This window comes from Phaseolus vulgaris, chromosome 1 (genome assembly GCF_051622355.1).
Source record: "Phaseolus vulgaris cultivar YP4 chromosome 1, ASM5162235v1, whole genome shotgun sequence".
In the NCBI taxonomy this organism is placed as follows: Eukaryota; Viridiplantae; Streptophyta; class Magnoliopsida; order Fabales; family Fabaceae; genus Phaseolus; species Phaseolus vulgaris.
The window spans coordinates 48060783-48087026 of NC_143498.1; the positions used below are offsets into that span (position 1 = coordinate 48060783).

A 26244-nucleotide genomic window follows, 5' to 3' on the forward strand; every position below is an offset into this window, starting at 1 on the left:
ACTGCAGCATTGCATTATAAAATGTTAAATTTAAAATCGCTACATCTAATTACAATTTCAGACTTCATATTTCCAATTTGAGTTGCAAAATGCAAATCACAATATGAAATTATCTCCTTTTCTACTTGGTAATAAAAATGAAAAAGAAGACCTTACTGATAAATAAACAGAGATTTAGAAACTTGGGTTGACTTGAATTTAAGAGGCATGATAGGATTGACATAGAATTTTCTGTCTGTTAAAAGTGTGAAAACAAAAACACAATTTGGTTGAAACTTCTCAAATTTAGAAATAAAACTAATAAGTATCTTTGTTGCTCCTGAACATTATTATAACTATAACCTTGAAGCCCCAAGACTTGTAGTCATTTTGTTAGTCAATCAATTAATGGGAGAATCACAATTTGCCGAACAGTTTAACCAATTTATCTTTATTAAACTAACCCAACATTTACGTGCTATCCAAAATAAAACTAACTCAACCCATTTTCTGCTTGTTAGAAATTTGTCATGAAGTAAATATAAGATCAATCACCATTTTACAAGTCAAAACACATTTCCTTACTAGAAGAAAAAATATTTTAATCTCTTCAAAAACAACTCACACAAAAACTAATAAGGGAAATTAAACTCACTCTAATTATCATTTAATGTCTTTTATTCTTTGTGTTAACCTTAATATTCTTTTAGTAAATTAAACATAATACTGGAGTGAGTTTTGTTAGGTTTATCATATATATGTTATTTGACTGTTGTTGTTGAATCACCTACAATTTTCTAATTTTTTTGATTTTTTTAATAATTTATTCTAAAGAAAAAAGGATTAGGTGAGTATGTAAACACTTTCATGAAAATAAAAAATAAAATAAATTTTTTATATATTAAAATTAATTTACGAATGAGTTAAAAATTTTCTTCAAGAGAAAACTAATATAAAAACGTTTCTATTAATTAATTTATGTATAAAATAGTGTTAGATAAAAAAAAATGTTTTATTTTTTCTTTCTTAAAATTATTATTTCAAAAATTATTAAAAGTATCCTTATTATTTAATTGCCTAATTGCGTGTTAACTCACAAAGACATCCATCATTTATGATTGAAGTAAAATGTTACTACTATACAGAAAAAAAAAATCATGAAGTCCCAAAGACAGTTCATGAAAGCTGAAATACAAAGAGAGGGATGCTTTCACAATGGATCTTAGTATGCTGCGGCAGGTTCTTGTAGTGTTGGAGGATTGAAAGTTCTACAAGGATGGGGTTCTCGGGAGGTATAGCTTCCATGAAGTGAAGGTAGTTGTGGTGGTACTGCAGGTATAGTAGGTGAGGGAGTTGCAGGAGTTTTGCCAATTAGTCAACTAGATGGACAACATAGAAGAAGTGAAGAGTAATGGTTTTTGGGAGGCTGAGCAGGTTTGGAAGGGATGGCAGGGGTGCTGTCTATGCAGTTTAAGTTGACTAGGCTAAATAACCAATAATGGTGATGTTAGCTCAGCTCTGCCAGCACAGGAAACCTTCTATGAGTGTACAGGAAAGGTAAGCAAATAGGTAGGAGTTCGATGGGAGTGTATACTGCTATGAGTGGTGTGCTGTCTTGGATTTCAGTCACTGCATACTCACAGGTGCTCTGTTGTGAACAACATTGGTCAACCTGGTCAAGCTTCGGTGTGCTGGAGCTGGATTGATGGTCAGGGATCAGTAGGAGCTAAAGGCATAAGGCCACTAATAGGCTTACAGATGCAGAATCTGAAATACGTTTCCTGCTGGATTTGGTTGTTCGGGTTTTTAGTTTTTGGCCCAAGAATAGAATGTTTATGTTGCTGCCTTGAGTTTGTTCAAGACAATTTTGGTCACTCAAGACAATTTTGGTCGTTCTCATTGAAGGTATGACTTAGGCTTTTGGTTGTGTAAGTGTTGGGAGACCAGGACACTTAGCACACTCCTCTTAATTTATTTATTCATTGCTAATAATTGCTAATAATAAAAGAAAAACAGAAAAAAAAAATCAGTTTATAATGATGTGACACAATAAAATTTTAAAATTGTTCCATCTTTTAGTGTTTAGTGTAGAGTTCTCAATATACATTAATATTTACGATTAAACAATAGTTAATCACTTATATTCAAAGCAATGCTATCTATTTTATGTTACATAATGATAAAGTGGTAGCCATAGAAGTAAGTAGGCATAGTAGGTGATAATAAGACTTTATGCAAGTGAATTAATTAATTGAAACTAGGAGTTATATTAAAGTACGCTTGCCCGGATTAGCTGTTTCAGAGTCATAAAACATGTCTGCACAGATCCTAATGTCATTAAGAAAAGGTTATCATCGTCTAGCTAACAAACTGATATTAATTAATTAAGCTCAGTGATATAGTTCAAACTTGTGGAACATGAATTAGGTATAATAGCTAATAAGGCACAATAGGCCAGTGGCAGAGAGGCAGTGAAACAGTGTTATAATCCTCCACACTCAAAGAACAAAGGCCCTCATCTGCAACCTGCTCAATGTTACTCTTTCCCCATGCCTTGTTATTAGAACCCCTTAGACCCTCTGACGTGCTTTCTACCGTTTCTTCTCCAGATATTTCTGGATAACCGCCCAATCTTTGCATCCCAAAACCTTGCTCTTTGCCTAGCATTGCCTTCAACTTCATAACCTGCTCACAACACATATAAACACACACACAACAAAATAAACAAGACACACTTCTTTTGCCTAAAAAACATTGCATAACTTCAAATATACTGATGCAATCGATATATAACTAATTTTGATATGAAAAACTATATACAGTTTCATATTTCTTTCACCCTGGTGTCTTTCATTACCCAACCCTAATCTTAGAGATGAAAATCATATCATTATATTTTTGGCAGGAGAAAGACAGGAGATAGATGACCACTATACTTAACCTTGAAAAGAAAAGATGTGTATAATATATGGTTTAGTGGTAGATGGAGAGACACAAGGATATGTGTGAAAGCAAGCAACTAAACATTTGGAATGCGTGTGTGAAATGAAGTGCGAAGGTACCTCTTCTTGAAGCTTCTGCTTTTCGTTGGAGATGACATCATATTGGTGTTTGAGAACATCGTACAAGTGCTCAAGCTGTTTGGTTTTCCACCTTGTACGTCTATTTTGGAACCAAACAGCGATTTGGCGTGGCTGGAGGCATAGTTCCCTCGAAAGCTTCATCTTCCTTTCAGGGTCTAACTTTATTTCCTCCTGGAAGCTCCTCTCCAATAACTCTATCTGCTTGCTTGTTAACCGCTTCTTCTTCTCTTTGCTTCCGTTGTCCATTGCCGGATTCGACCTTTCTCCTGTCTCCAACAATGTCGCTTGTTTCACTTCCACTCCTGAACATATGTAACACAAGGGTTAGGTTGGAAAAGCAGCAAGGTGTTTGAAGATCTGGTGATAACTATTTACAGTTCTTAGTATTAGAAAGTTCAGTCTCTACTACATGAATGGAAGCATTTTAGCTAGGGTTTAATACCTATTTTACGATCAGTATAACATAAATATTCTATCTTTGAATATACTCCTTCAAAAATAACAAGAACATTTAGGCTGTCAGATTGATTTTTAGAGATTTTCCTAGCTGAATATACAACAACTTAACTAGTGCAGCTTTCAATGCCTTGTAACGGTTCCTTTGCTGAGTGTATTCAGAAAAAGCAAGAAAATGCGACAATTACTTGGGATTCAAGTTACAATTCATGTGCGAAACTCAGAAATATTCAAATATAGTGGTTGCAAAATATAGGCTGACTCTTGGAAGCTATACATTGATTCACACACGTATATAAGGTAACTGCATTTGAAAATCGAAAACCAAGGGCAGTAAAAAAGAAATGCAAGTTGAGATTTTGGAGAATAAAGATAAATCCTTTGAAGGATGTTGTTTTACCTGGATATGGGTTGTTGTTATAGTTGTAGAAGAAGCTTAAGGTCTCTGGCTGAGGAACAAATGGTTTTGTGGTGCAATGCCAATCCATACCTTTCTCCACCTTTGTTTGATAATCTCTTCCATTGAAATCCATCTGCAAATTTGATCTCTTATATGGCTTGATGGGTTGAGTGGATGAGAATGGAGTTGGACCACATAGGCAGTGAGGTGTTGCACGATCGTTCTGACTTGTTATTATGAGAGGTAAAAGCCTGTGTATATATTATATATTCCTTTCTCTTTTTGGGTGTAGCTAATTAGAGATCTGGAATTTTTGAATGCTTCTATCTAATAAATTTCTTTATGAAATAACATTCAGAGCATTTATTTCATTAGCTAGTAGTTATAAATCAAAGTTAAATTAAAGAAAGTTGGAAAGATAATATAGAGTTGTAGCTATCTGGGGCTATAGCGCAGAGAAGGAAGGTTAGAGTGAGATATGGAAATTGTAAGTGTGAGGTTCTTCTTCCTTCCTTTTGGGAGCAACAATGTCCATCGTTAAGGTAGAAACTGTGGAAAGGGAACATGCTTGTCAGGTCAAGATGTGAAAAGGGGAAACATGTGTTGAGTTCGCCACTCAGAACCCTTCATGCTTTGCCGTTTTAAACAAATGTCCCTCTCCTATATACCACTTCTTTTACCTTAATTCTTGTAATTTTACTATAAAAAATCATTAAAATTTATTTATTAAAAAATTATATACTATTTAAAATATATATATAATATTTAAAATAGTTATTCTATTAATAAAATTTATAAACTAATTTCTAATAGTAACTAATTAAATATCAAATTATATACTAGTTTATAAATTCTATTAATAATAGAAATTATTTAAATATTAATAATAAAAATTATTTTAAATATTAATAATCTTTTATTTTTAAAATAATATCTAATTTAATCAATATAATAATTAATTATTTTTATTCCTTAAAATTAGTTTTTATTTAATAGTCTTTTTTATCGTGTTTTTATGTTTTTATGGTAAAAATGTGTTAAGATTTTTTATAATTTTATGGTAAAAATGCGGCATTGTTGGGAAAGTGGATTTGGCGTCGGGAGACTGGGAAGGATGCTTAGTCTAATGTTTTTATGGTAAAAATGCGGTACTGTTGGGAAAGTGGATTTGGCGTCTGGAGACTGAGAAGGATGGTCTATGGAAAGAAATTCTTGAATGTAAATACGGAGGCTGGAGAAATTTGAAATTTGCAAGAACAAAGGAGTAATGCTAAGGATTCCAGTTGGTGGAGAGACCTGAAGGGGGTTTGGGGATGGAGGATTGGGGTAAATCTTTTCAGAATTGTTGCGAGTGGAGAGTGGGAGACGGGAAGGATTTTCTGTTTTGGAAAGATGTTTGGGTGGGCAATGAAGATCTGAAAAATAAATTCCCAGATTGTTCTCTTTGTGTAAGTCCAGCTGTTACAAGAAGTGCATGGAAAGACCCCTATCATTAATTCTGTAGATAGGCGGGTTTGGAAGGCTGGCAAGGATAATGGTTTCTCGGTAAAATCTGCCTATGCTCTTTTAAGAGGCCCTGTGGAGGGAAAAAGTGTGTTTGTCTTCTTCTGGAAGACTACTGCTTTACCCTCAGCACAGATTATCGCTTGGAGGGTGTTGATTAATTCGATTGCCACAAAAGCTAACTTGGAAAGGCGTGGGATTTTGGTGGATACCAATTTATGTAGTTTTTGCAGGATGGCGGTAGAGTCGACAAAACACATGTTTTTTTATTGCAGAATTGCCTGGTTAGTCTGGAATCAGTGCTATACATGGTTAGGGATTGCGTCGGTTGACCATGTTGTCCCAACAACTCACTTCTTGCATTTTAATTTGCTAAATGCTCCTGTCCAGGTTAATGTAGTCTGGAATTGTGTTTGGATTGCTGTAGTTAGTGAATTATGGAAGCATAGGAATAAACATTTATTCCAAAGAGGGGTGATCGATCCTTTGGAAGTGTTCACTTTGGCACAAGTCCTGGGTAACTTCTAAAACTGTTTCTGCTAGTTTTACTTACTCTGACTGGTGCATTGATCCTAGAGCTTGTATATTTTCAATAAAGTGAGTTTATATAAGAGTTACTCCTTCGGTTGGTTGTTTGTTGTTATAAGTTTCTGTTGTTCTTTTTGCCCCTTGTTGTGGGTGCAAAGAGATTGTATTGGGTTTGATTTTGAGTCTGTTTGGGTTTGTACGGGTTATATTTGATTTTGTACGGGTTAGTTCTGATTTTGTATGGGTTAGTTTTTGAAATTATACGGGTTGTACGGGTTTTTAGTGGTAAATTTGTTTTTCTCTTTATTTGTTGGTTTGGGAGACCAGAAAAATTGTTTCATTGAACCACCCTTAATGGTTCCTGTGGTTCTTGTTATTCAATCTTTATTACTGATAAAAAAAAGATTTTGTTATAAATAAAAAAAATAAATTAAAATTAAAGTGGAGCTATGAGGATATTTCAATCTGTATGTAAAAAATAATAGGACTGTGCCTCTTACAATTTATATAATTAGTTTATTCTTTAGTTTGATTGTACATTAAGATGAAAATTCTTATGTCTCAACGAATTCTCTTAATATATTGGGTTTAATATATTGGGTTGTTTGTTCCTACCTAATCTCATCTTCAACTTAAAACTTTAAAACATATAGTTAAATACTTCTCAATCTCCTCTATAAGTGTGAGTCATTCATGTATTGCAAATTCTCCCTTGAAATCCAAGCTATACACATACAACCCTAATCATTAGACTCAAGTCAACAATATCAAGAAAAATATACAAGAATAAATTTTTTTAAAAATACTTTTATTCATTAGAAGGTTCTATACAAATATTATTCACAAGATACTTATGTAATAAAGTTCTTTATATATAAGACACCTAGACTTAAACATTATTTAATACATGTTAAACTATATGTAAAACACTGTCATAGTAAATGGTTTTTTCTACTTTTCATTATGATTTGAATACTAGTATAAATTATTCAGTCTCTTTGTTAAAATAACTTTAATAATATTCTTATTATTAATATAATATTTTATAATAACAGGTTGGTCAGTTGTATACAGAGATCTCACTCAGTACTGCATAAATAAGCCAACCTACTAATAAAGTTGGTAATATTTAAAGTATAGTTTTATAACGAATTCATTATAAGGTGATTAATTGAATATATTAAGGAGTGATGATAAGTTTAATTATAATTAAAGTAAACAAAATATGGCATGAATATGATATGAGTGGGTGAATTGATGCAGTGAATAATGCAGAAAGAGATTTAACAGAGGGAAACAAGTGAAATGAGTTCCAAAATTGCAACACCGAGGAAGACAGAGAAGCTGCAATAACCCTGCTGCACCATTAAAAGGCAAGTGAAGGACGGTAAATAAACCAACTTGGGCTCATCTTATGTTCATTCAACACCATTTCCCTTTCACCTTAATTGTGTTTCATGCACTGTTGAAGACAGCACAACTTCACTCCTTCTTCTGTCGGTATCTTCCTTTCTAAATTTTTTTATGCAGTTTATGTGTTTGAGTTACAGGACTGTGCGTGTTTGGACTTTTGGAGTACTTGGTAGACACAAAAGTGATTAAGGGTTCCAAACGACAAGGGAAGTCCTTTCCTTTGGGCCCAAAATATGGTGAAAGTGACAATAGTGATGGAAAGCACAGCGTGTGACAAAGGTCATTGTAGAATAGATTAATATTCCAACTTGTCTTGAACTGAGTTAATTTATTGATTCATGCACCATGACAACAACACTACATACTTTTCAATACCGATCAGTTCTGACGTACCAATACGATACGGCATAAAATAATTATACACTGGCGTAATCGCAATCCCCAAGCTTCCAATGCTATTTATTGCTCCATCAACCGCTGCAAAATCTTCTTCACCATTTTTATTTTGCATATTAACTCTTCATATTTCATTTTATTTATTTTATTATTATTATTTTATTTTTTATTAAAAGTAAAATTTAAGTTTAACTTAATTTATAAAATAATTATTTAAGATTTCATATTGACTAAAGATAGGACACTTTATATATTTTATATATACAAGTAAATGTAAATTTCACAATATAAATCAGTTATTTAGACTACTGGTTATTAGATAGTTATCAAATCATGTTATTGGATCATTTATAATATATAGACGCATATACGAATTAAAGAGTTTCAGCATGAGAAAATTTATAGAGTAAAAGTGTAAATCTCATCTTATAAAGATTGAGATATATTTAAAATTTAGTTGTTAATACTTTGTAATATTTTCACTTCTTTATATTTTTTTTTATTAGATTGTTGGACTTGTATGGTGTTATGAGCTAGTAAATTAGAGAAAAAAGATTTTGTTGCATGAATGACATCTACACAGGAAGGAGGAATGCAAGTGGCGAAAGAATTGGTGATTTCAACTTAACCCAATCACCAAACTTCTTGAGCTTATTAAAATCCTTGGTGATTTTTATATTCCTACCATTTCCATGTGAAAAGATATTAGAGAAACCATTTTCCTAACTATATAAAGATTGTTATAATAAAATGCTCTTTATATTTTAAATGTAATGGTTATTTCTAATAAAATTATATTTGTAAGCTTTGTTTGACACCTCATCTTAGCCGATTTCTAGCTTCTTCTTTTTTATGAAAAACTTGTACGACCCTATTTGACCAAATATTTTTATTTTTAATATTTTATAGAAAAATAATGACAATGATAAAAAAAAATATTTATTATTATTGCAATACTTTTATATTATATAATTTATTTAACTATTATATCCATACCATATATAAAGAGATATATTTTTTATAATTATTTTCCATAATATTATCCTCTATTAAATTAAACAATTTTATTATTTAATAAAATACATCATTCTATTCAAAATTAACCACATCCTTAACTAAAAATAAAAATCATTTATATCTCTCTAACTCTATCATACAAAATGAGTTATCTTTTTTTATATTTCCTTAAAATTGTATTATTTTAATATAATAAGAATGCGGAGACAACCCAGAATGATTTGTTTGATTTTTTATTTATAATATTTATTTTACTATTTTGACATTATAATTTTGATATATTGTCGACTTGATTTATTATTTTTAAATATTTTTATGTTGCAATACTTCGTACTATTTTAAACATTTTATTTCTATTTAAAAGCCATTGATTTTATTTCATTTTAAAATTGAATAAAAATATTCTAAGATTTAGTATAGCATTAATAATAAATACACAATATATATAACTAACGAAAGTATATAACCTGCATTATTTGGTGTAGATTTGTTTGAAAAGTTACTATAGTTCCTTAACCAGTAAATAATAATTTTTAGCAGAGGGAAGATAGGTTTAAACAATTAAAGCTGAAGGTAAAGAAACTGCAAACCATAAAAACCTAGGTATAGCTAGAAGATGTATAGGTAGAGACTAGAGAAGAGAGAGCTTGGTGGAGATGTTGAGGGTGGTCCTGTGTATGCCTGATGAAGAAGTCGATGAACTACACACATTTGAAGCTAGCTACTTATGCAGAACAGATTTCAAAATATTAATTAGAATGTGTGCGTGGTCCTCAACAGGCGTTGGATGATACTGTAAATGCATGTCAACTTTGTTCATCAGTGAAATGTTTCGGTGAGGGAGAGAAATTTCTAAAACTATACGTCACTATATAACCCTAGCTACCACATCAGTGATATAAAGAACTCACTACCTGCCTAAGAAATAGTTCTGAAAGACTGAAACAGAAGCAAAAGGTGTGTCACTCTACGTAAACGGCGCCGAACATAAGGGCATGGACCATTTATTTGTTAACTTCGCCTCATACCACAACGCGTAGAGATCCTATAGCCACAGAATAGGTTCCTCTGATATATAGTATACACATAGATGATTCTATACGAAGTTCTAATAATTTAAATCTAATGTTATAAAACAGTGACAAAAATCTATAGCAGAAGAACCTAAAAACACGACAACCGACATTGCTCAAAGAAAGTTGAAGTTACAGAGTATGAGATGAGAAAAGAGAACCCTAATTATGGTATAAAAAATTCTTCTCCACCGTCCCACGATGTAGATCTGTTTGTTTTTCTGGCATGACCCAAACACAGCTTCAATTTCTCTCTGTCCATGCAAACCTTTTTCTTACTTCAACACTTCTGCTTGCTATATATCTAATTCAAATATCATACTACACGGTAATCAATAATTTGTTTTTATAAATACTTTAAAAATTAATTAAGTAAGTAAGTAAAATGATTTTATAAACTAAAATTAACTTATTTATATAAATTAAAAAAATTAAAGAAATTATAAAATAACTTCTATAATTAAAATGAAACATAAATTAATTTTAGTTGTTAGTTTTTTCTACCTTAAAAGGTATTTATAAACAAATTTATTGACAAAAAAAGTTAAACATTACACTGTTTAATAAACATAGACTCAAACATAATATTATGCTCTCAGAAACAAAAAAGGCCTAAAAAATATTATAAGTAAGTATTATTTATTATAGCTGATATTTTTATAACATTAAATTTAATATTTAAAACTAACATGAGTTTTATTGGAAGAACGGATCTTTGAAGTAATCTCATTTTTTAATCTCCTATAATATATACTTCCTCCGTTCTCTTTTTTTTTTTCTTTTTTTATCGGCAAAACAAAACCCGTTCTCTTCTCTAAAGGTTGTTAAAAAAATTCAAAAAAAATAATCAATATAATTTTTTTTAATCTATTAAAATATTGATAAGATTTTTATTTTACTTTTTTCATTTTTACATAATAATTAACACATGTATGTAAATGAATTAGAGATTAAAGGAAAAATAAGAATAGAAATGATAAAAGAATAATTAATGCTTTTTGGAAATTTAAAATCAATATTAAATTAAAATAATATATTTTGTAAATATCATACTTTAAAAAATCGTTTTTTAAAATTATGTTTTTTTAAAGATATCATATGAAAAACAAACAATTTTTTTTATAGAACTCGGTCACAAGTCAAGTCAGTATATATATATATATATATATATATAATATTAAAGGTATAATTAAATTTACTAATTCAGAACAAAGTGTAAACTTTTAAGTCAAATCAAATTTTTGAAAAAGTTCTAGGCCTTTTATAAAGCCTATTATGTTTGGTCAATCATTAAATTTAGCGACTGCATGAAGTTTATTTAAGGTGAAGCTTGTTTAAAACATTCACTTCAATCTAAAAATTAAAAAGGAAAAGGGTGGGATTAGGTTAGACGGTTTGAACTTCATGGTATAATATCTACCTATTTTACTCTTAAATGGACATAAAATTTCACAAATTTCAAGAGTTTTAAATACATTAATATTGAATAACTTTTATTTTAAATATTGTATTTAAACAAAACAATCTAAATTTATTCCATTTTATTTTTTATTTAAATAGAGTATTTCAATTTCTATGAATAAAAATTATTTCATATTAAACAATATTTAATAATTTAATCAAAACATTAATAATATTTTCATCCAAATAGTTTTGGAGCTGATCAGATTGCAATCATTTCAACTCACGTCTATCAAAATAAAAATTCAACGTTATTGGTGAAAGCCAACTTTTTGATCGGTCAACTATCGAATAACTCGTCAAATTTCGTAAAACACATTTTTCAACCTATATATTCACATGTCCAAACATTTATTATATGCTTTAACTTTTTTATATATATAAGTAGTTCTAATTTAACAAGTTTGTCGTCTTAAATCAGTAAAAAAATAATCAAAATCGTGCCAATAAATTGAAATCGATTTCAAAAGGACACTAGTATGAATATTTTAAAAAGACAAGGGACCAAAACAAAATTAGTGAAAATATGAAGGACCGAAAATATATGTTTACCAAAATAATTTAACACACATAGGAAAACCATTGCATAGAAAGATCTATTTAGAAATACATGAGACTAAGACATTTTCTTTTAGCATTCTATCAGAATTTATATATTTGTAGTGACGTAAAAGAAATCAGCACTATGCAACTCAAGAGAATGAGTATTGTATTTAGTTGGGAATTGTTATAAAGGTAAGTGGCAATTTAAATAGTCAAACATCAGCTCTGGTTCTTAACATAGCACTCAATAAGGTGCACCTACATTTTCCAAGTGTATTAAAATTTGTGTTAATACCTGATGGAAGGCACAATAATACGAGGAGAGGAAAATCTACTACAGCATCACAATTAAGTTCCAGACGGAACAGACCAGCCAAGGCAAGTGTTAGCGAAGTTTGTTTTCCTGTTTCTGTATTCATCTCATCTGACAAAGGTAGAAAACAGAGAATGGACGGACACAGAAACGGTGATTACATAAAAACTCAAGAATGGGTAAAATATGTTTTTATCCCGCTAAAATTTCTAAAATTCAGTTTTAGTTTGTCTAAATTTTTTGTCGGTTTTTTTTCTCTCTAATTTTGAAATACACCTTTCTTTCCTCCAAATGCTATCCAAACCAACTTTTTGTCATCAATAAAGTGTTCTTTAAATAATTTGGAGAGGCAAAAATGTGCATTTTAAAACCAGAGAAACTAAAAACTCACAAAAGAATTAAGAACTAAAATTAAACTTCAAAAATTTTAGAGACCGAACGTATATTTTACCCCTTCATACCATGCATACCAACTATCAAAAAAATTTAAAAATAAATTCCTATTCTGTGTGGTTATTTCAGAATGCCGCTTCTGGTGCGCTCTCTCAAATCACTAGGTATAATAAATACAGAATCTACACAAAGCCCACCTTTAGAGTGTGTACAGTCAATCTGTTTCATGGAGAATCTTACTTTGGTTGTAGGTTCTGATCCCCTGACAGTAAACTCACCCACCTTGTAATCTACCCAATGTCCGCACTTTTGATTGCCGTGTGCATCATCAGGTTCAGCTTCATCCAGGCAGCACTCGAATGATGCTTGCTGACCGTCCATTGTTGACAACTCAAATTTCACTGGTTTTAAATCCCAACCATGGGTATGTTCATAATTGCGCACCCGTCGCCCAAGCCTCTTTGAAAATCGTCCAAGGTGAAGCCTAAAGGAGAGAGTATAAATATCAGCAGGAAATGGGAAGCTGATCTCCCCATCCACTTCAAACCACCATATTTGCTGCAAATATGCTACATTTTTGAACCTGAAATAAACAAAAAACAAAAGTGTAATGCAATCCTCAGAAAAAGGAGCTGACTGATTAAACCGGCATCAGGATCAAGAGTGCAACAATTTGCAGAAAGCACAAATAAGCAGCAAAGTTGACATAATTAAACCGGAAGTACATTGACAATTACACGTCCAACTATTCATGTCTAATACCAGGCACTGCAGACCAACCAAAACCACCTCTTCATGTTTTATTCCTAAGTCGGGTCAGTTTGATTGAATTAGGTTGTCTTTTGCATGGATTAGTCAAGGCTACAAAATAAGATCAACCAAGCTAAGCTAAACCAAATTGCAACCATAATTGAAAGTTAAAAAATGATTCCTAAATAATTAAAATTGAATCACACTCCTCTCCTTAAAAAAAATAAGCAGGCATTTAAAGAACAGTTTTCCCCCTGTCTATGACTCTTGGCATAATTGACAGGCAGTTTTTTAATATACTATATTAACTTGGCACCTTATGTGTTTTTTGGGTAAAATCATAAAAAAATAGTTAGATCATTTAATACTTCATTTCAATATCTACCATGTAAAATTGATAACGGTGTTGAAATTAACTGTTGGTATATATATTGAACCAAGATATTTTGTTCTTCAGAGGAGGAAATTTAGTTGAGGATGCCTTTGCCTGGACAGGACAATATGATAGTAGGGCTACCAAGTAGTCCATACTCTGTACCATAGTTAATATTTGGGCCATACAAAAGTACAAAACAATTAACTCATTAAGTTCACGGGGTTATTTGATGTGTGTGGGCAGGTATCCCCACCCCCCCTCCTTTTTTTTGAGAGAGGGAGCTAGTCTCAGATTGATCATTTGATCTAATTAGTAGTTTAATAAAATACTTGAAATTTTGTACATATTTAAATTCAAAATTGAACAAGCAGCACCCAATGATTAAACACTCGCGTTACTAATAAGGTTTGCAACTTCTAGAAGATGTACTGGACAGAAAGACCACATAACATATGAAATGTTAAACCAAAATCAATACAATATAAATAAGCTTATCTTTGAATCTAATGCACATGACAACACAGAATATTCTCCTATTTCTCAAGTGCAGAATCATCATTCACAAACTAGAAAAATTATCATGCAGGATGAAGACAATGGAAAACAAAATGTTTACACTCTCTCAAAAGGACAAGCGTGAGTCATGAAGCAATTAAAGCATATCAGAAAGAACAACAGACTACAATGAAACCGTAACAGATTGATCATGTACATAAATTAAAACTTAATGTCAGACTAACAAAATTTGGATAGTTGGATCCTAGATTGAAAATTCATGGTTGATAACAAATGGGTAGTTTGGAAATTAAAATATCAATCTCATTGAGTACAACATACAGACAAACGGTTTTCAAGACTTCATCCAAGAAAGCTCCAGGAGAATAAGTAAGATGTATAAGATAGAACTCCTAAGCATCAGCAAGCAAGATGCTTATGGGCCTAATATACTGAAAGGCCCAGAATATGGCAGATCCACACTGGGAGAAAGAGAGTGAGGCCCAATAGTGGAGAGAATGGAAAAAGAGTGGGACCCGGTAGTGGAGAGAATGATACAGAGAATAAGGCCCAGTAGTGGAGGGAATGAGAGTCAGTTACTGAATGGATGAGGTGGCATGAGGGACGTGCAGTGAGCAGTCAGTATTTTGGGAGAGGAGAGTGGGGAAGAGGCAGGCTGGATTATTGTTCAGAAATATGTTAGAAGAGTATTCTTCTCTCTGGGAGTCTTGGACTTCGGGTGTTCTTCCTTGCTTGTAGAGTCACTGAGCTCACTGATATTCTGGAATTAATAATATTATAGCCTCTTATATTCTATCCTCTATCAGTATCACTTCAACATATGAGCAGGCTTGTGAAATTCATCTAAGACACGGTTCTGTCAATATATAATATAGAACTGTGAGTACAATAAATAGATTTTGAGGCTCTAGACTATATAAGAAATTGCATAAGCATACATAGTTGATCTAAGGGTCGCATAAAAAGGTAAACATGTCTAACACCCTCTATCACCAAATTACCCCATTCACCGAATAATGTTGGAAAAGCAAAATAATAATCTTATCATTGCTTTCTAAGATTTTGATAACAAAACACATTTTGACTTACAACTTGAGTTCAGCATTCTCAATAAGGCCACCTGTAACATACATTTCATGGTTCATAGTGGCATGTAAAAATATTACAACAACAAAGCAAACACAATACTTTTCTATCACAGCAATGAATTTGCATTACTGGAAGCAAAAACAATGAATCAAAAAGCATTCTGCAGAGATGTGCAGCACTCGGCACCTTTGATTCCCTCAACCTATCCACTTGGCAAAACTCCCCACCACTACATTATGTTGGTAGTTTGGTAGAAATTGGTTATTAAAGGGGTTAGAGATATGATTTGATTACATTAAATAAGGAAATGAGATATGATTTGAAGGGAAATATCTTACCAAACCCATTATTAGATATTGATTTGGTTCCCTGCTACTCTATCTCTTCTTCATTATAAATAAGAATACTCATGTGGTACACAACATACAGAATATTCCTTCTCAGTTTCTCTCTTCTAAATATGGTACCAGAGTGGTACCATCCTTCGTGACCTATTTTATTACTAATCCATCCAACATGGTATCAAAGTCTAACGAGAAGGAAACTCAAATTCATGCTTCCTATGTGGCCCACTACTGTAAACAAAAATTAGAAACTGTGATACGCTTTCCAGTTTCTTTATTTTTGCCGTATATCATTGTTCACCACTGGTAACCTTCCCACAAAGTTTTTTCCAGGCTGCACCGCCACCATTGGCATTACCTTGTCATGCAATGATCAACTCCAGCAACCACCATGTCTTCTGAGCATTTTCTTTTTCTCTCCAACAGTCGTTGTGTCCTCTGCATTTTTACTCTCCGGCACCCATCGTGCCCCCTAACCATTTTTAACAAGCTTAACTCGTATGATAATATGTTCCAGCTTGAGGGAGTGTCAAAGATATGATTTGAAAGGACAAAGCACGCTTAAGATTGATTGTCACTTTGATAGAGATATAGTCTTGGCAGAGAAATATCTACTGGCTTTGTTATTATTTATTTTGTTAGCTTTGGCAACCCACTAACTGACATGTTTACTAAGCCTCTCAAGGAGGAATTTGTTGATGACATTTGTAGCAAGCTTGTCTTGTATTGTATGTATGATATATATGCTCTAGCTTGAGAGAGGGTGTTAGAGATATGATTTGATTGTATTAATAGGGAGATACGATATGAATTGATAGGGAAATATCTTACCAAATATTGCTCATTATTAGACACTGATTTTGTTCTTTATTACTGTATCACTTCTTTATAAATAGGAATGTTCATGTGTGTATACAACACACGGAATTCATTATATTCTTTCTCAGTTTCTCTCTTCTCAACATGGTACCAGAGTGGTCATCCTCCGTGACCTGTTTGTCACTAACAGGTTAGTTAGTTAATTAAGTCAGTTAGAAGTTGCCTATAAGTAAGAGGAATTGAGATGGAGAAGAGATCTCTTTGGGTTGGGGGAAGTCGGGAGAGAACCAGGTTTCTCGAATACCTAGAGTGTAACATTGTTTTCCATCAATAAAGAACATGTCCTTCTACAGTCTGATCCAGTTTCTATCACTTTTCAATCCTCTTGTTTTTGTCAGAACCCAGTCCAGCAACCATGCACAAACTAAAACATGTTCTCTTCTGGTACATGTCCCATTAAGGCCTCACAGAAGTATACAAACAACATTAAGCACTCCATCTTGCTGCGTGCTCAGTAGAAGCATGCATAGCATGGGTTTTAAAACTCCAACCTCAAATATCAGCAGAAGCATGATTTCTCTAAAGTTGCCCAAAGTCCTCACATCATTTTAAGAACAAAAATAAACACAGTCATAAAACAAGGTCACACACAACAAACCTAACCGTAAATCACCACAACTCAACAAAAACATAACTTAAGAAAAAAATGCAGGTTCGGAGAACCTAACCTAGATTCCTCAGTAGGAACCCAAGTCCAGTATCTGCGGTCATCAATTCCAGTAATAGACATCGCCTTCGCCGAAATTGACATGCAAACCCTTCCCGTGACCCTGTCCAGCCACACTTCCTGCAAAACCATAACCCGTCAACTAATCTCCAAAAAATCAATCACGCAACTCAGAGACACAAAAGAAAACCGCGCAGCACCTTGTTGCCGTCGTCGAACGGCACTGGCCGAGAGAGCAGCGCGAATATGTCCTTCTTGGAGAGATTCCGGTACCTCTCGGGAGGCATCAAATCGAGCAGATCTTGGTAGTTGCTAGGAAGCTTCGTTTGCCAGACGGTGTCGGCGGAGGCAGCGCCGCGAAAAGAGCGATTGAGGCGCGCGAGGTTGCATATCTCCGGCGGAGTAAGGTGGAGGAAAACGCGGGCGACGCAACTCTCCGGGATGTCGCCGAGGCCCAGAGCGGCGGCCGAACCGTTGGTTCCTAGGTTCGACAGCGAGGCCCCCATTCCCTCCCGATTCAGCCGTTCTTTCCTTTCATTGAAACCTCGGCAGAGGAACGAAACGAAGGAAGGAGGGAAGAGGAAATCGAAGAGTGAGTGCGTAATTATAGAATTGAATTGAATTGAAGTGAGAGGTGAGTTCTAGAATTGCCTTGGAAATAGGAACGATGGGATTTCTATTTTTGTTTGGGTCCTGAGGAGATTCGATAGAGTAGAATGTTTACTTCTCCTCCACCAATCACCTTCACTCCTTTTAACTATTTCTTTTTCCTGTTCCTTCCTTAATTCTCCATTTTTCTTCAATACCCCCCTTCTTTATTTTCCATACCAAATTATCCTTATTTTGCATACACATAAAACAAACATTTCATTCATAGATAGAAAAATTATGTGATAGTTAGTCTTGTTAATCAGATCCAGTGATAAAAGGATCTATTATAATCATATAAACGGACAAAGCAAATGTAAGAGAGAATAAAAAAATGTAATAAAAAAAATAAAGGAATTAATTGTTTAGCCCCTTGCATAAGTTAAACACTTTAAACTTGATTTGTTCTTTCGAAACATTTAAATTTAAAGTTTTCTATTATTTCACTGTTTTTACGAGATAGTGGTAGAAATATCTTTAATTTTATTTTCATCAATAAATATATTGTTTAATTGGTGAAACTAAAGTTGGTATGAACTTTTAAATATTTAGTAACTAATATGATTGAGAGATAAAATAAAAAATTATATAGTAAAAGAAAAAATAGTATTTCAAAATGAATTTAGTAATTTAAAATGGGTAAGTATGAAAATGATGAAATGGTATGAAAATCATAATAAGGATTACATATATTATTATTTTATTTTTTTTGTTACCAGATCCAGTTTAAAGAATTAGATATTTATCAATACTTGAACTCAATAAATATAGGAGTTTTCTATGTTAAAACTATAATTTATTTGGATAATACCTATAAAAACAAAATTATTTGTCATAGCTACACTATATCTTAAATTTTCCTTCATAAATTTACCAAAATAAAATGAGTTTAATGTTTAGAAAAATTTATAAATATTATAAAAATCACATGAAAAATCAGTGCCACAAATAACCATAAAAGAACTACAACATTTGATTTTTTTTTAATTATTTATCAAACTCAGTTTTCACGATATAAATAGATGGAAAAAAAATGGTGTAGTAGCATCTTTGTAGATTACTCTAACACCTTGGGAGGTTGTCAAATGAGGCGTAGTCAAATATTGTAAAGTTAAGTTTGGATTGAGAATTGAAAGTATGAGAAATTGAAAAAGTGAATACGTAAGCATTTGAGAGAAAAAGTAAGGAAAAATTAATTGTGTTTGAATTTTTCTATATTATACTAAATTTTTTTATATTATAGTAAATTTGTGAGAAAAAATTATTGAAATTTGTGAGTAATGAGATAGTTGTCATGATATTTTTTATTTTTGTAAAGGTGTAAAATGTAAGATTACATATTTATCTTTATCTTTCAAAAATATAATATTCAAATATTAAGTATTTTTGTCTAAATTTGGATTAATTAAAATTATGTATAATTACCTTTTTGGTCCCTACATTTAGTAAATGATATAATGTTGTTATGTTTCCTACATTTATGGTCGATATTCAATTTAATACCATGGTTTTTTTAAAAAAAATCAATTTAGTCCCAAAGTTTTTTAAAAAGTTTACAATTTGGTCCCTTCTGTTACTTTTCCACCAACGACGTTAATTGGTGATAATGTGACACACAATATGTCAAATTTATGTAGAGTTGCACTCTACGTGTAATCCCCTTCTCTTCACTTCCCCAGTTTCTCTAGCATTTAATCATTTTTCGCACCAAACAATTTGCAGATGCGGATGAATTATATGAATTCAGCTAACGAGTATGGTAGGTCATCATCAATGCCAGAGACATATTATTAGAACTCTAGTAGTTGTTCAGGCCCTCTCAATCCAATCTCAAGCATTGGGTTAAAATAATTCCATGTTATCTAACAATTTATCTTCTACTCATGTTTCTCTTTGCATCAGGTCTTAGGTGTGAATTCACCTGCATTTCGCCATCAGGTCGACGACGCGTCGGGCGAAGCACTGGTACACCAACCACCACAATTGTTCCCACGACTATAAGGTCACCGAGAGAAAGGTCATCGCGAGGGATAATCCACTGTGAAGGCTGTGAATATCGTGAAGGCCAAAAAACCCTAAAATCGAAGAAGGGGAAAACACTTTGATCGATCATTAAGACAAACCCCTAAAATAGGTGAAGGGGAAAACACTTTTGATCCCTAATTTATGGTTGAGGTTTATAAGTTATTGTGATTATTATGTGAATCAGTTAATTTTTTTTTCTTTGAAGGTATTTCTTATGCTAGGAATGTTCCTCCAACTAGTACCATTGCTCATAGCCAACAAGTTAGGGGTTTGACTCTTAATCAACCTACTAGATCACCACTATTTTTGGTCCAAAATCAAAGCGGTGAGGGTGAAGGGTGGAGTGGAGGTCATGACGCGGGAGAATGGAGAATGGATGGAGGGAAGAAGAAAAATCCTAAAAGTTGGTGCCTACGTGTACCCTTCACGGTTGCATATTAATGACATTGTATGTGCCAAATCATCATTTGTTAATGTCGTTTGTGAAAATTTAACAAAAAAGATCAGATTACATATTTTATTGAAAACCTTGGGACTAAATTGATTTTTTTTAAAACCACAGTAGTAAATTGAATATTGACTTTAAATGTAGGGACAAAAAAGGTAATTATACCTTAAAATTATTAGTAGTATAATTTGATATAGTTGAATAATTAATGTCGAAAAAAATACGAGTTACTTGACGAAAAATAATTTACATTAAAATTTTAAATATATATAAAAATTGTAAATTTGTATAAAGAATTAAATAATTTAAATATTCATAAATTTAAAATTCTAATTAAAAAGTTCTTTTTGTATTAAATGAAAATAATAATATTATATTTATAATAATAATAATTATATAATTTTTTATTATAATTTTTTTTATTATAAGTAACTATATATTTTTATATTAAAATTTTATTGTATTATTAATTTTTATTATTTCATTTTATTAAAATATTTGTGTTGGTTAAATTTATTTAATAACTAATATTTATAATGAAGTCTACTTTTTATTAATGAAAAATATAAAAAAAGTAAAATCCTAAAATAAAAAAGATAAATTTGAAAAAATCTCAAATTCTAAACTGATTTTCTCTTTTATTCTTTTTATTTCAAGGGAAGGAAATATTTACTTTTGAGAGTTATATTCTCTCATTCTCTTCTTCACGAAACCAACACTATGAATTCAAAAAGGAATATACACTCACGTCACATTTACTTGTATTAAAATTATTTATTCTGAATATTTTAATTTAGAATTCAAATTTTGTATTTCAAATTTTATTAACTAAAATACAATTTTTTACATTGTAAATTATAAAATTAAAAATACAAAATATTCATTTTTGAGTTATTACAATCTAAAATATAAATTTATATTTTAAATTGTAAAGTTTATAAGATATCTTTTATTTTGAATTGTAAAGTTCATAATATATTTTCAAATCAAAAAAATATTTCGAACTCTACCATTCGGAAAGAATAAATTAAAATTTCACAAAAAGAAAGATGTGGAAGAAGAAAACACTTGGGATTTTTTTTTCCAATTTTCTTCTTTTGTCAAAGATAGTATACTAATACAAGTTTCTCCTCTTAAATATATAAAAGACAAATCAAGTTGTGTTTAAAAAGGAAAACAATATTCAAATAAAAATAAACAAATATTTCTTTTACCACTACTCAAAATTTATTAAATAAAAACTAATTATTAAGAAGAAAAATTAATAGATTAACTAAATTGGATATTACCTTATATACTAAAACATAATTGATATCTGAACTATTTTTTATTAATAATAAAAAAAATTAATATATAATTAACTAAAATTTTAGCTACAATTTTAGAATTAAAGTAATTAATAGTTAAAATATTGAAAGTTATGTAATTAGATAATAATTTATAAATTTTTATTTAAAAAATAATATACAATTTAATTAATATAATAACTAATTATTTTTTTCTAAAATTAATTTTTATTTAATGAATTTTTTTAATGTATTCCATAAATAATTGTAGTTCTAATATCAATCTTATATTTACTAGTATTGTTATTTCTCTCTTCTTTTCACTTTTTATGACTGCATGCATGCACTTCAAAGATTTTTTCCCCAAATCCTAGTAAATAAAAATCGTGAATTGGTATAATATAAAATAACTTACCAATTGGAATTAATAAAGAAGAAAAGACAGCATTTGGATAAACTAAGAAAGAACTACAAAACCAGCGGCACCGTGTCGTGGTGCGCAACGGTGGTGTTATTCGACCGCGAATCTTCAAAAGAATTAGTAAAAAAAGTTTAAAACTGAAGCGAAGAGAGAGATATACATTTTTTATTGCTTGAGGAAATAAAATATCTATATACATTTTCTAAGCTTTTTGCCTATAGTAAAGTTGTAACATACATTTACTTTAATATATATTTTATGAAATGATATTAAAACATATACATAAATAGTAAACTCTTGAGTTAATTTGAAAAATTGTATAACCAAGACATGAAAATTCGAAATTCTATGTTAACTTCTAATTCCATAAAAGATTGTGGACTTAATATCACATTTAGATTTTTTAACTGTTATAATGGTATAATTTTGGCCTTTTAGATATTAATTAAACAATTTTGTAATCTTTCACTTATGGTAAGATTGTTCAGTTTTGATTCTTTGATAAAATTTATTAAATATTGACAACAATTTTTTGTCACCATTTAAATGACACGAGGATTGATGTCTTGTTTGACATAGTTTAATTATATTTTTGGTCATTTATAACTATAATTGAAAAGAACAAAAATATAATTAAATTATATTGCCATCATGAAATAGTCATGTTAACAAGTTTGTTAATAAAAACCTTTTCCAATTACTACATTTTTGGAATTTTCAGTTGACAATTATAGAACAAAGTGACCATAATTGAATAATTAGTAAAAGTATGCGAATTTATTATTTATGGTAATTTATTATTAAATGAAACTACAAAATATATATATATATAACCCTAAACTACAATATATATATATATATATATATATATATATATATATTAGTTCAAAACACATATCAAATGAGATGAAAAAAGAATTAGTAAATATTTTTTTCTGAAGAATACTCTTGCTTTAAATTGTAAATACAATACATTATATTTTTTTTGTGAGAAAATATATAATACATTATAAAATTGATGAGAAAACAAGTTAAAAAGGAAAAATATTTAGATTAAAAAAAATCATTCAAGATGTTATTCATGGTGATGTTTGGAGACTATTTCAGAATTCAGTTTTGAAAACTTAATTAAAGAAAAATGTATTTATAAACTAAATTTGAGAATAAAAAATGTTTATAAATTATGTTATAGATGTGGAATTTTTGAGGTTAGAAGAATGAAATTTCTTTAGTAATAAATGAAAGGTTTATTATATATTTACAACTCCAATTTTTTATTTACAATTTTTAATACTATTATTTTAATATTTTTTATATCATTTAATTATAAATTTACCTTGTTCTATACAACTTCAAAAATTATCAAATTATATTTTCCTAAAGAGAATGAGAATCTAGTGTAGTGTGTGGTTGAAAGAAGAGTTTAAGAGGACGTGGAGCAACCCATTTGGCACAAAACCTGTGGGTTATGTTTTTCAAAGCACAAACAAAACCATGGGCAGTTTTCTGTCAGTGCTGTAGCATAACCAGCTGCTTCACCCTTTGTATTTTATTTCTATTATATTATTACCATATGCTATATATCCTCCTTCTCTTTCTTCCTTCTACCACCAATCCACCATGCTTCTGCATCATCATCTTTCCTACAATACCAGCTCAGCCCTTTTACTTTTTCCTCTCCACCATTGACTTCTGCATAGTCTTTCAAAGGCTGAGGAATAATTCCATGCACGAGATCTTCGTGGAAGCACATACCATGTCATTTTCCACAGGCCAAGCGAGTTATTGGTAAGGTGAACGTGTGTTATGATGTTAATTACACTACGTGGATCTAACTATTTCTCAAAACCTGAGTCCTTTAGTCAAATTGCTTTTCACCCCTTTTGAATTTTGAAGTGTTCTAACTCCAATTTGGTTCTAAATTTCCACAAGAATTTAGTGGAATTGGTGATTTTTATAGACTGAAATATTGGTGAAGTGGTCTTCAGGAGTTGATGGAACCCAATGCATTAGGTGGTGGAATATTTCCTAACATAAGTAGTGGTTTGCTAGGAGTAGAAAACCTTCAAAAGCTTCAAAACCAGCAAAACCCTCCTCACCCTTTGCACCACCCCCAAATGGTTTCCTATGCCTCTCACCATGACACTGACACACATCAACAACATCCACCACAATCAATCAAACATGGCTACAACTATTCTGCCGCGAAAACCAACAAGTTACAAATCACACTCAGTGATGAAGATGAGGCCGGGTTCACAGCAGAAGACTCTGGTGACCCCAAGAGAAAAATGTCTCCATGGCATAGAATGAAGTGGACTGACACCATGGTAAGGCTTTTAATAATGGCTGTTTATTACATTGGAGATGAGGCTGGTTCAGAAGGCAGTGATCCCACTAAGAAGAAAGCCACGGGGTTGCTGCAGAAGAAAGGGAAATGGAAATCAGTGTCAAGGGGCATGATGGAAAAGGGCTACTATGTATCTCCGCAACAATGCGAAGACAAATTCAATGACTTGAACAAGAGGTACAAGAGGGTCAACGACATTCTGGGCAAGGGCACAGCTTGTCGGGTGGTGGAGAACCAAACCTTGTTGGACACAATGGATCTGTCCCCAAAGATGAAGGAGGAAGTTCGAAAACTGCTCAACTCCAAGCACTTGTTCTTCAGGGAAATGTGTACCTACCACAACAGTTGTGGCCACAACAACAATTGTGGCACATCCAACGCGCAACAATCAAGTGAGGCTCAACCACAACATCAACATCAACATCAACATCAACAGCAGCGGTGTTTGCATTCATCGGAGAACGGGGTGGGGGGTCTGAGAATGTTGAAAGAGGATGAGGATGAGGATATTGAGGAGGAGGATTCGGAGGATTTTTCTGATGAGGAGGAAGATGAATCGGGAGAAGGAGGATCAAGGGGTATGGAGGAGGATGAGAATGATGTGATGAGGAAGAGAGCGAGGAAAGGAGGGTTTGGTGTGTTGTCATCCTCATCATCCGTATCATGTCAGGTGATGATGCAGCAATTGAATGGCGAAGTGAGCGGTGTGTTGCAAGATGTTGCGAAAAGTGCATGGGAGAAAAAGCATTGGATGAAGAAGAGGGTGGTGCAGTTGGAGGAGCAGCAGGTGAATTATCATATGCAGGCCTTTGAATTGGAAAAGCAACGGTTGAAGTGGGAGAGGTTTAGCAGCAAGAAGGAGAGGGAAATGGAGAAAGATAAGCTTCAGAATGAACGGAGGAGGCTGGAAATCGAAAGAATGCTCTTGCTAATTCGCCAGAAGGAGCTTGAACTGGTTACTGTTCATCAACAGCAGCAGCATCAGCAGCAGCATTCTTCTACCTAGAATTGAAGAAATTACTGTGTAAATTTTATGTATGGTAGTTTAAATTATTATAAGAGCATATGTAGACTTGGAGATTGTTCATTTTCTGGGGTGATCATTCCAAGTAATTTCGAAACATGTCGTATTGTTGCTTGTTTGTAGAAAATTTTTGTTCGTTCTTGTTTTTCTGTTTTAAATAAAATATACATCAAATTTTTCCACTCACGTCTGATTTTGCGGGAGCAAATTAAACTTAATAAACACGAGTTGTTTATTGGGGACCAAAAATAGAAATGTGGAAAAGGAGAAAGCAATTGAGGACTGTCTGATCTACAGAGTGAAAATTTTGTTTATGAAGTTTTAGTAAAAGAATTGAGGTGATTAATCAAAGCAAGTAATAAAAATTAATGTTAAAACAAAAAAAATATTCAAATTCACGCCCGGTGGGACTCGAACCCACAATCGCCTGATTAGAAGTCAGGCGCCTTATCCATTAGGCCACAGGCGCTTATTGATTATAATATTTAATTGTTATTATTTATCGCATTATATTTAAAAATAGCCTTATTTTGACCTTGCATGATTCACGTTCTAATATCTTAAACCAATGCTCCAAATAACAATTTGTTATATCTTCCCTTGTGAAAAGTGATAATTTGGTACATAATTGAATATTGCATAATGTATTCAATTATTAAGATGAAAACCAACATAAACTCTATGTAAATGAAATTTTAAACTAATACAAAAGATATACCAAATGTCTTGTAAGATTAAAAAAATACATAATAAAGGTACTTTCGGAATAACTGTGAAATTAATTTTTTTGGATAATTAATTATGATTATAATTTGTTTTTGTTTGGACAAGTTTATTGAAAATTATTTTAAGATTATTAATTT

The 26244-nt window shown here is 31.6% G+C and overlaps 3 protein-coding genes and 1 non-coding gene across 4 annotated transcripts; 1 reads left to right on the forward strand and 3 right to left on the reverse strand.

Moving 5' to 3' along the window:
* Positions 1 to 2224: 2224 nt before the first annotated feature.
* LOC137816210 (putative homeobox-leucine zipper protein ATHB-51) lies at positions 2225 to 4136 on the reverse strand. The gene is made up of 3 exons (XM_068619288.2): positions 3919 to 4136; positions 3042 to 3364; positions 2225 to 2664 (listed from the first exon to the last, which is right to left on the reverse strand). Exons 1-3 carry the CDS (start codon positions 4049 to 4051, stop codon positions 2416 to 2418), a joined length of 705 nt encoding a protein of 234 aa, XP_068475389.1. The 5' UTR covers positions 4052 to 4136; the 3' UTR covers positions 2225 to 2415.
* Positions 4137 to 12001: 7865 nt separating this feature from the next.
* Positions 12002 to 18014, reverse strand: LOC137814520 (F-box protein PP2-A15). The gene is made up of 3 exons (XM_068617306.2): positions 17380 to 18014; positions 17181 to 17299; positions 12002 to 13141 (listed from the first exon to the last, which is right to left on the reverse strand). The coding sequence occupies exons 1-3, from the start codon at positions 17683 to 17685 to the stop codon at positions 12679 to 12681; spliced, it is 888 nt and encodes a 295-aa protein (XP_068473407.1). The 5' UTR covers positions 17686 to 18014; the 3' UTR covers positions 12002 to 12678.
* A 5569-nt stretch (positions 18015 to 23583) lies between these two features.
* LOC137814521 (sequence-specific DNA binding transcription factor) lies at positions 23584 to 25567 on the forward strand. Its single transcript, XM_068617307.2, has one exon. The coding sequence runs from the start codon at positions 24002 to 24004 to the stop codon at positions 25361 to 25363; it is 1362 nt and encodes a 453-aa protein (XP_068473408.2). The 5' UTR covers positions 23584 to 24001; the 3' UTR covers positions 25364 to 25567.
* Positions 25568 to 25777: 210 nt separating this feature from the next.
* Positions 25778 to 25850, reverse strand: TRNAR-UCU (transfer RNA arginine (anticodon UCU)). Its single transcript has one exon. It is a non-coding gene; the product is annotated as a tRNA-Arg (tRNA).
* Positions 25851 to 26244: the final 394 nt, after the last annotated feature.

Coding starts and splice junctions, on each gene's coding strand:
- LOC137816210 (XM_068619288.2), bottom strand. CDS start 4,051: ATGGATTTCAATGGAAGAGATTATCAAACAAAGGTGGAGAAAGGTATG. Junction 3,365..3,918: donor TAACAACAACCCATATCCAG/GTAAAACAACAT, acceptor ACATATGTTCAG/GAGTGGAAGTGAAACAAGCG. Junction 2,665..3,041: donor AGCAGAAGCTTCAAGAAGAG/GTACCTTCGCAC, acceptor TGTTGTGAGCAG/GTTATGAAGTTGAAGGCAAT.
- LOC137814520 (XM_068617306.2), bottom strand. CDS start 17,685: ATGGGGGCCTCGCTGTCGAACCTAGGAACCAACGGTTCGGCCGCCGCT. Junction 17,300..17,379: donor CGTTCGACGACGGCAACAAG/GTGCTGCGCGGT, acceptor ATGGTTTTGCAG/GAAGTGTGGCTGGACAGGGT. Junction 13,142..17,180: donor GTTCCTACTGAGGAATCTAG/GTTAGGTTCTCC, acceptor TGTTTATTTCAG/GTTCAAAAATGTAGCATATT.
- LOC137814521 (XM_068617307.2), top strand. CDS start 24,002: ATGGAACCCAATGCATTAGGTGGTGGAATATTTCCTAACATAAGTAGT.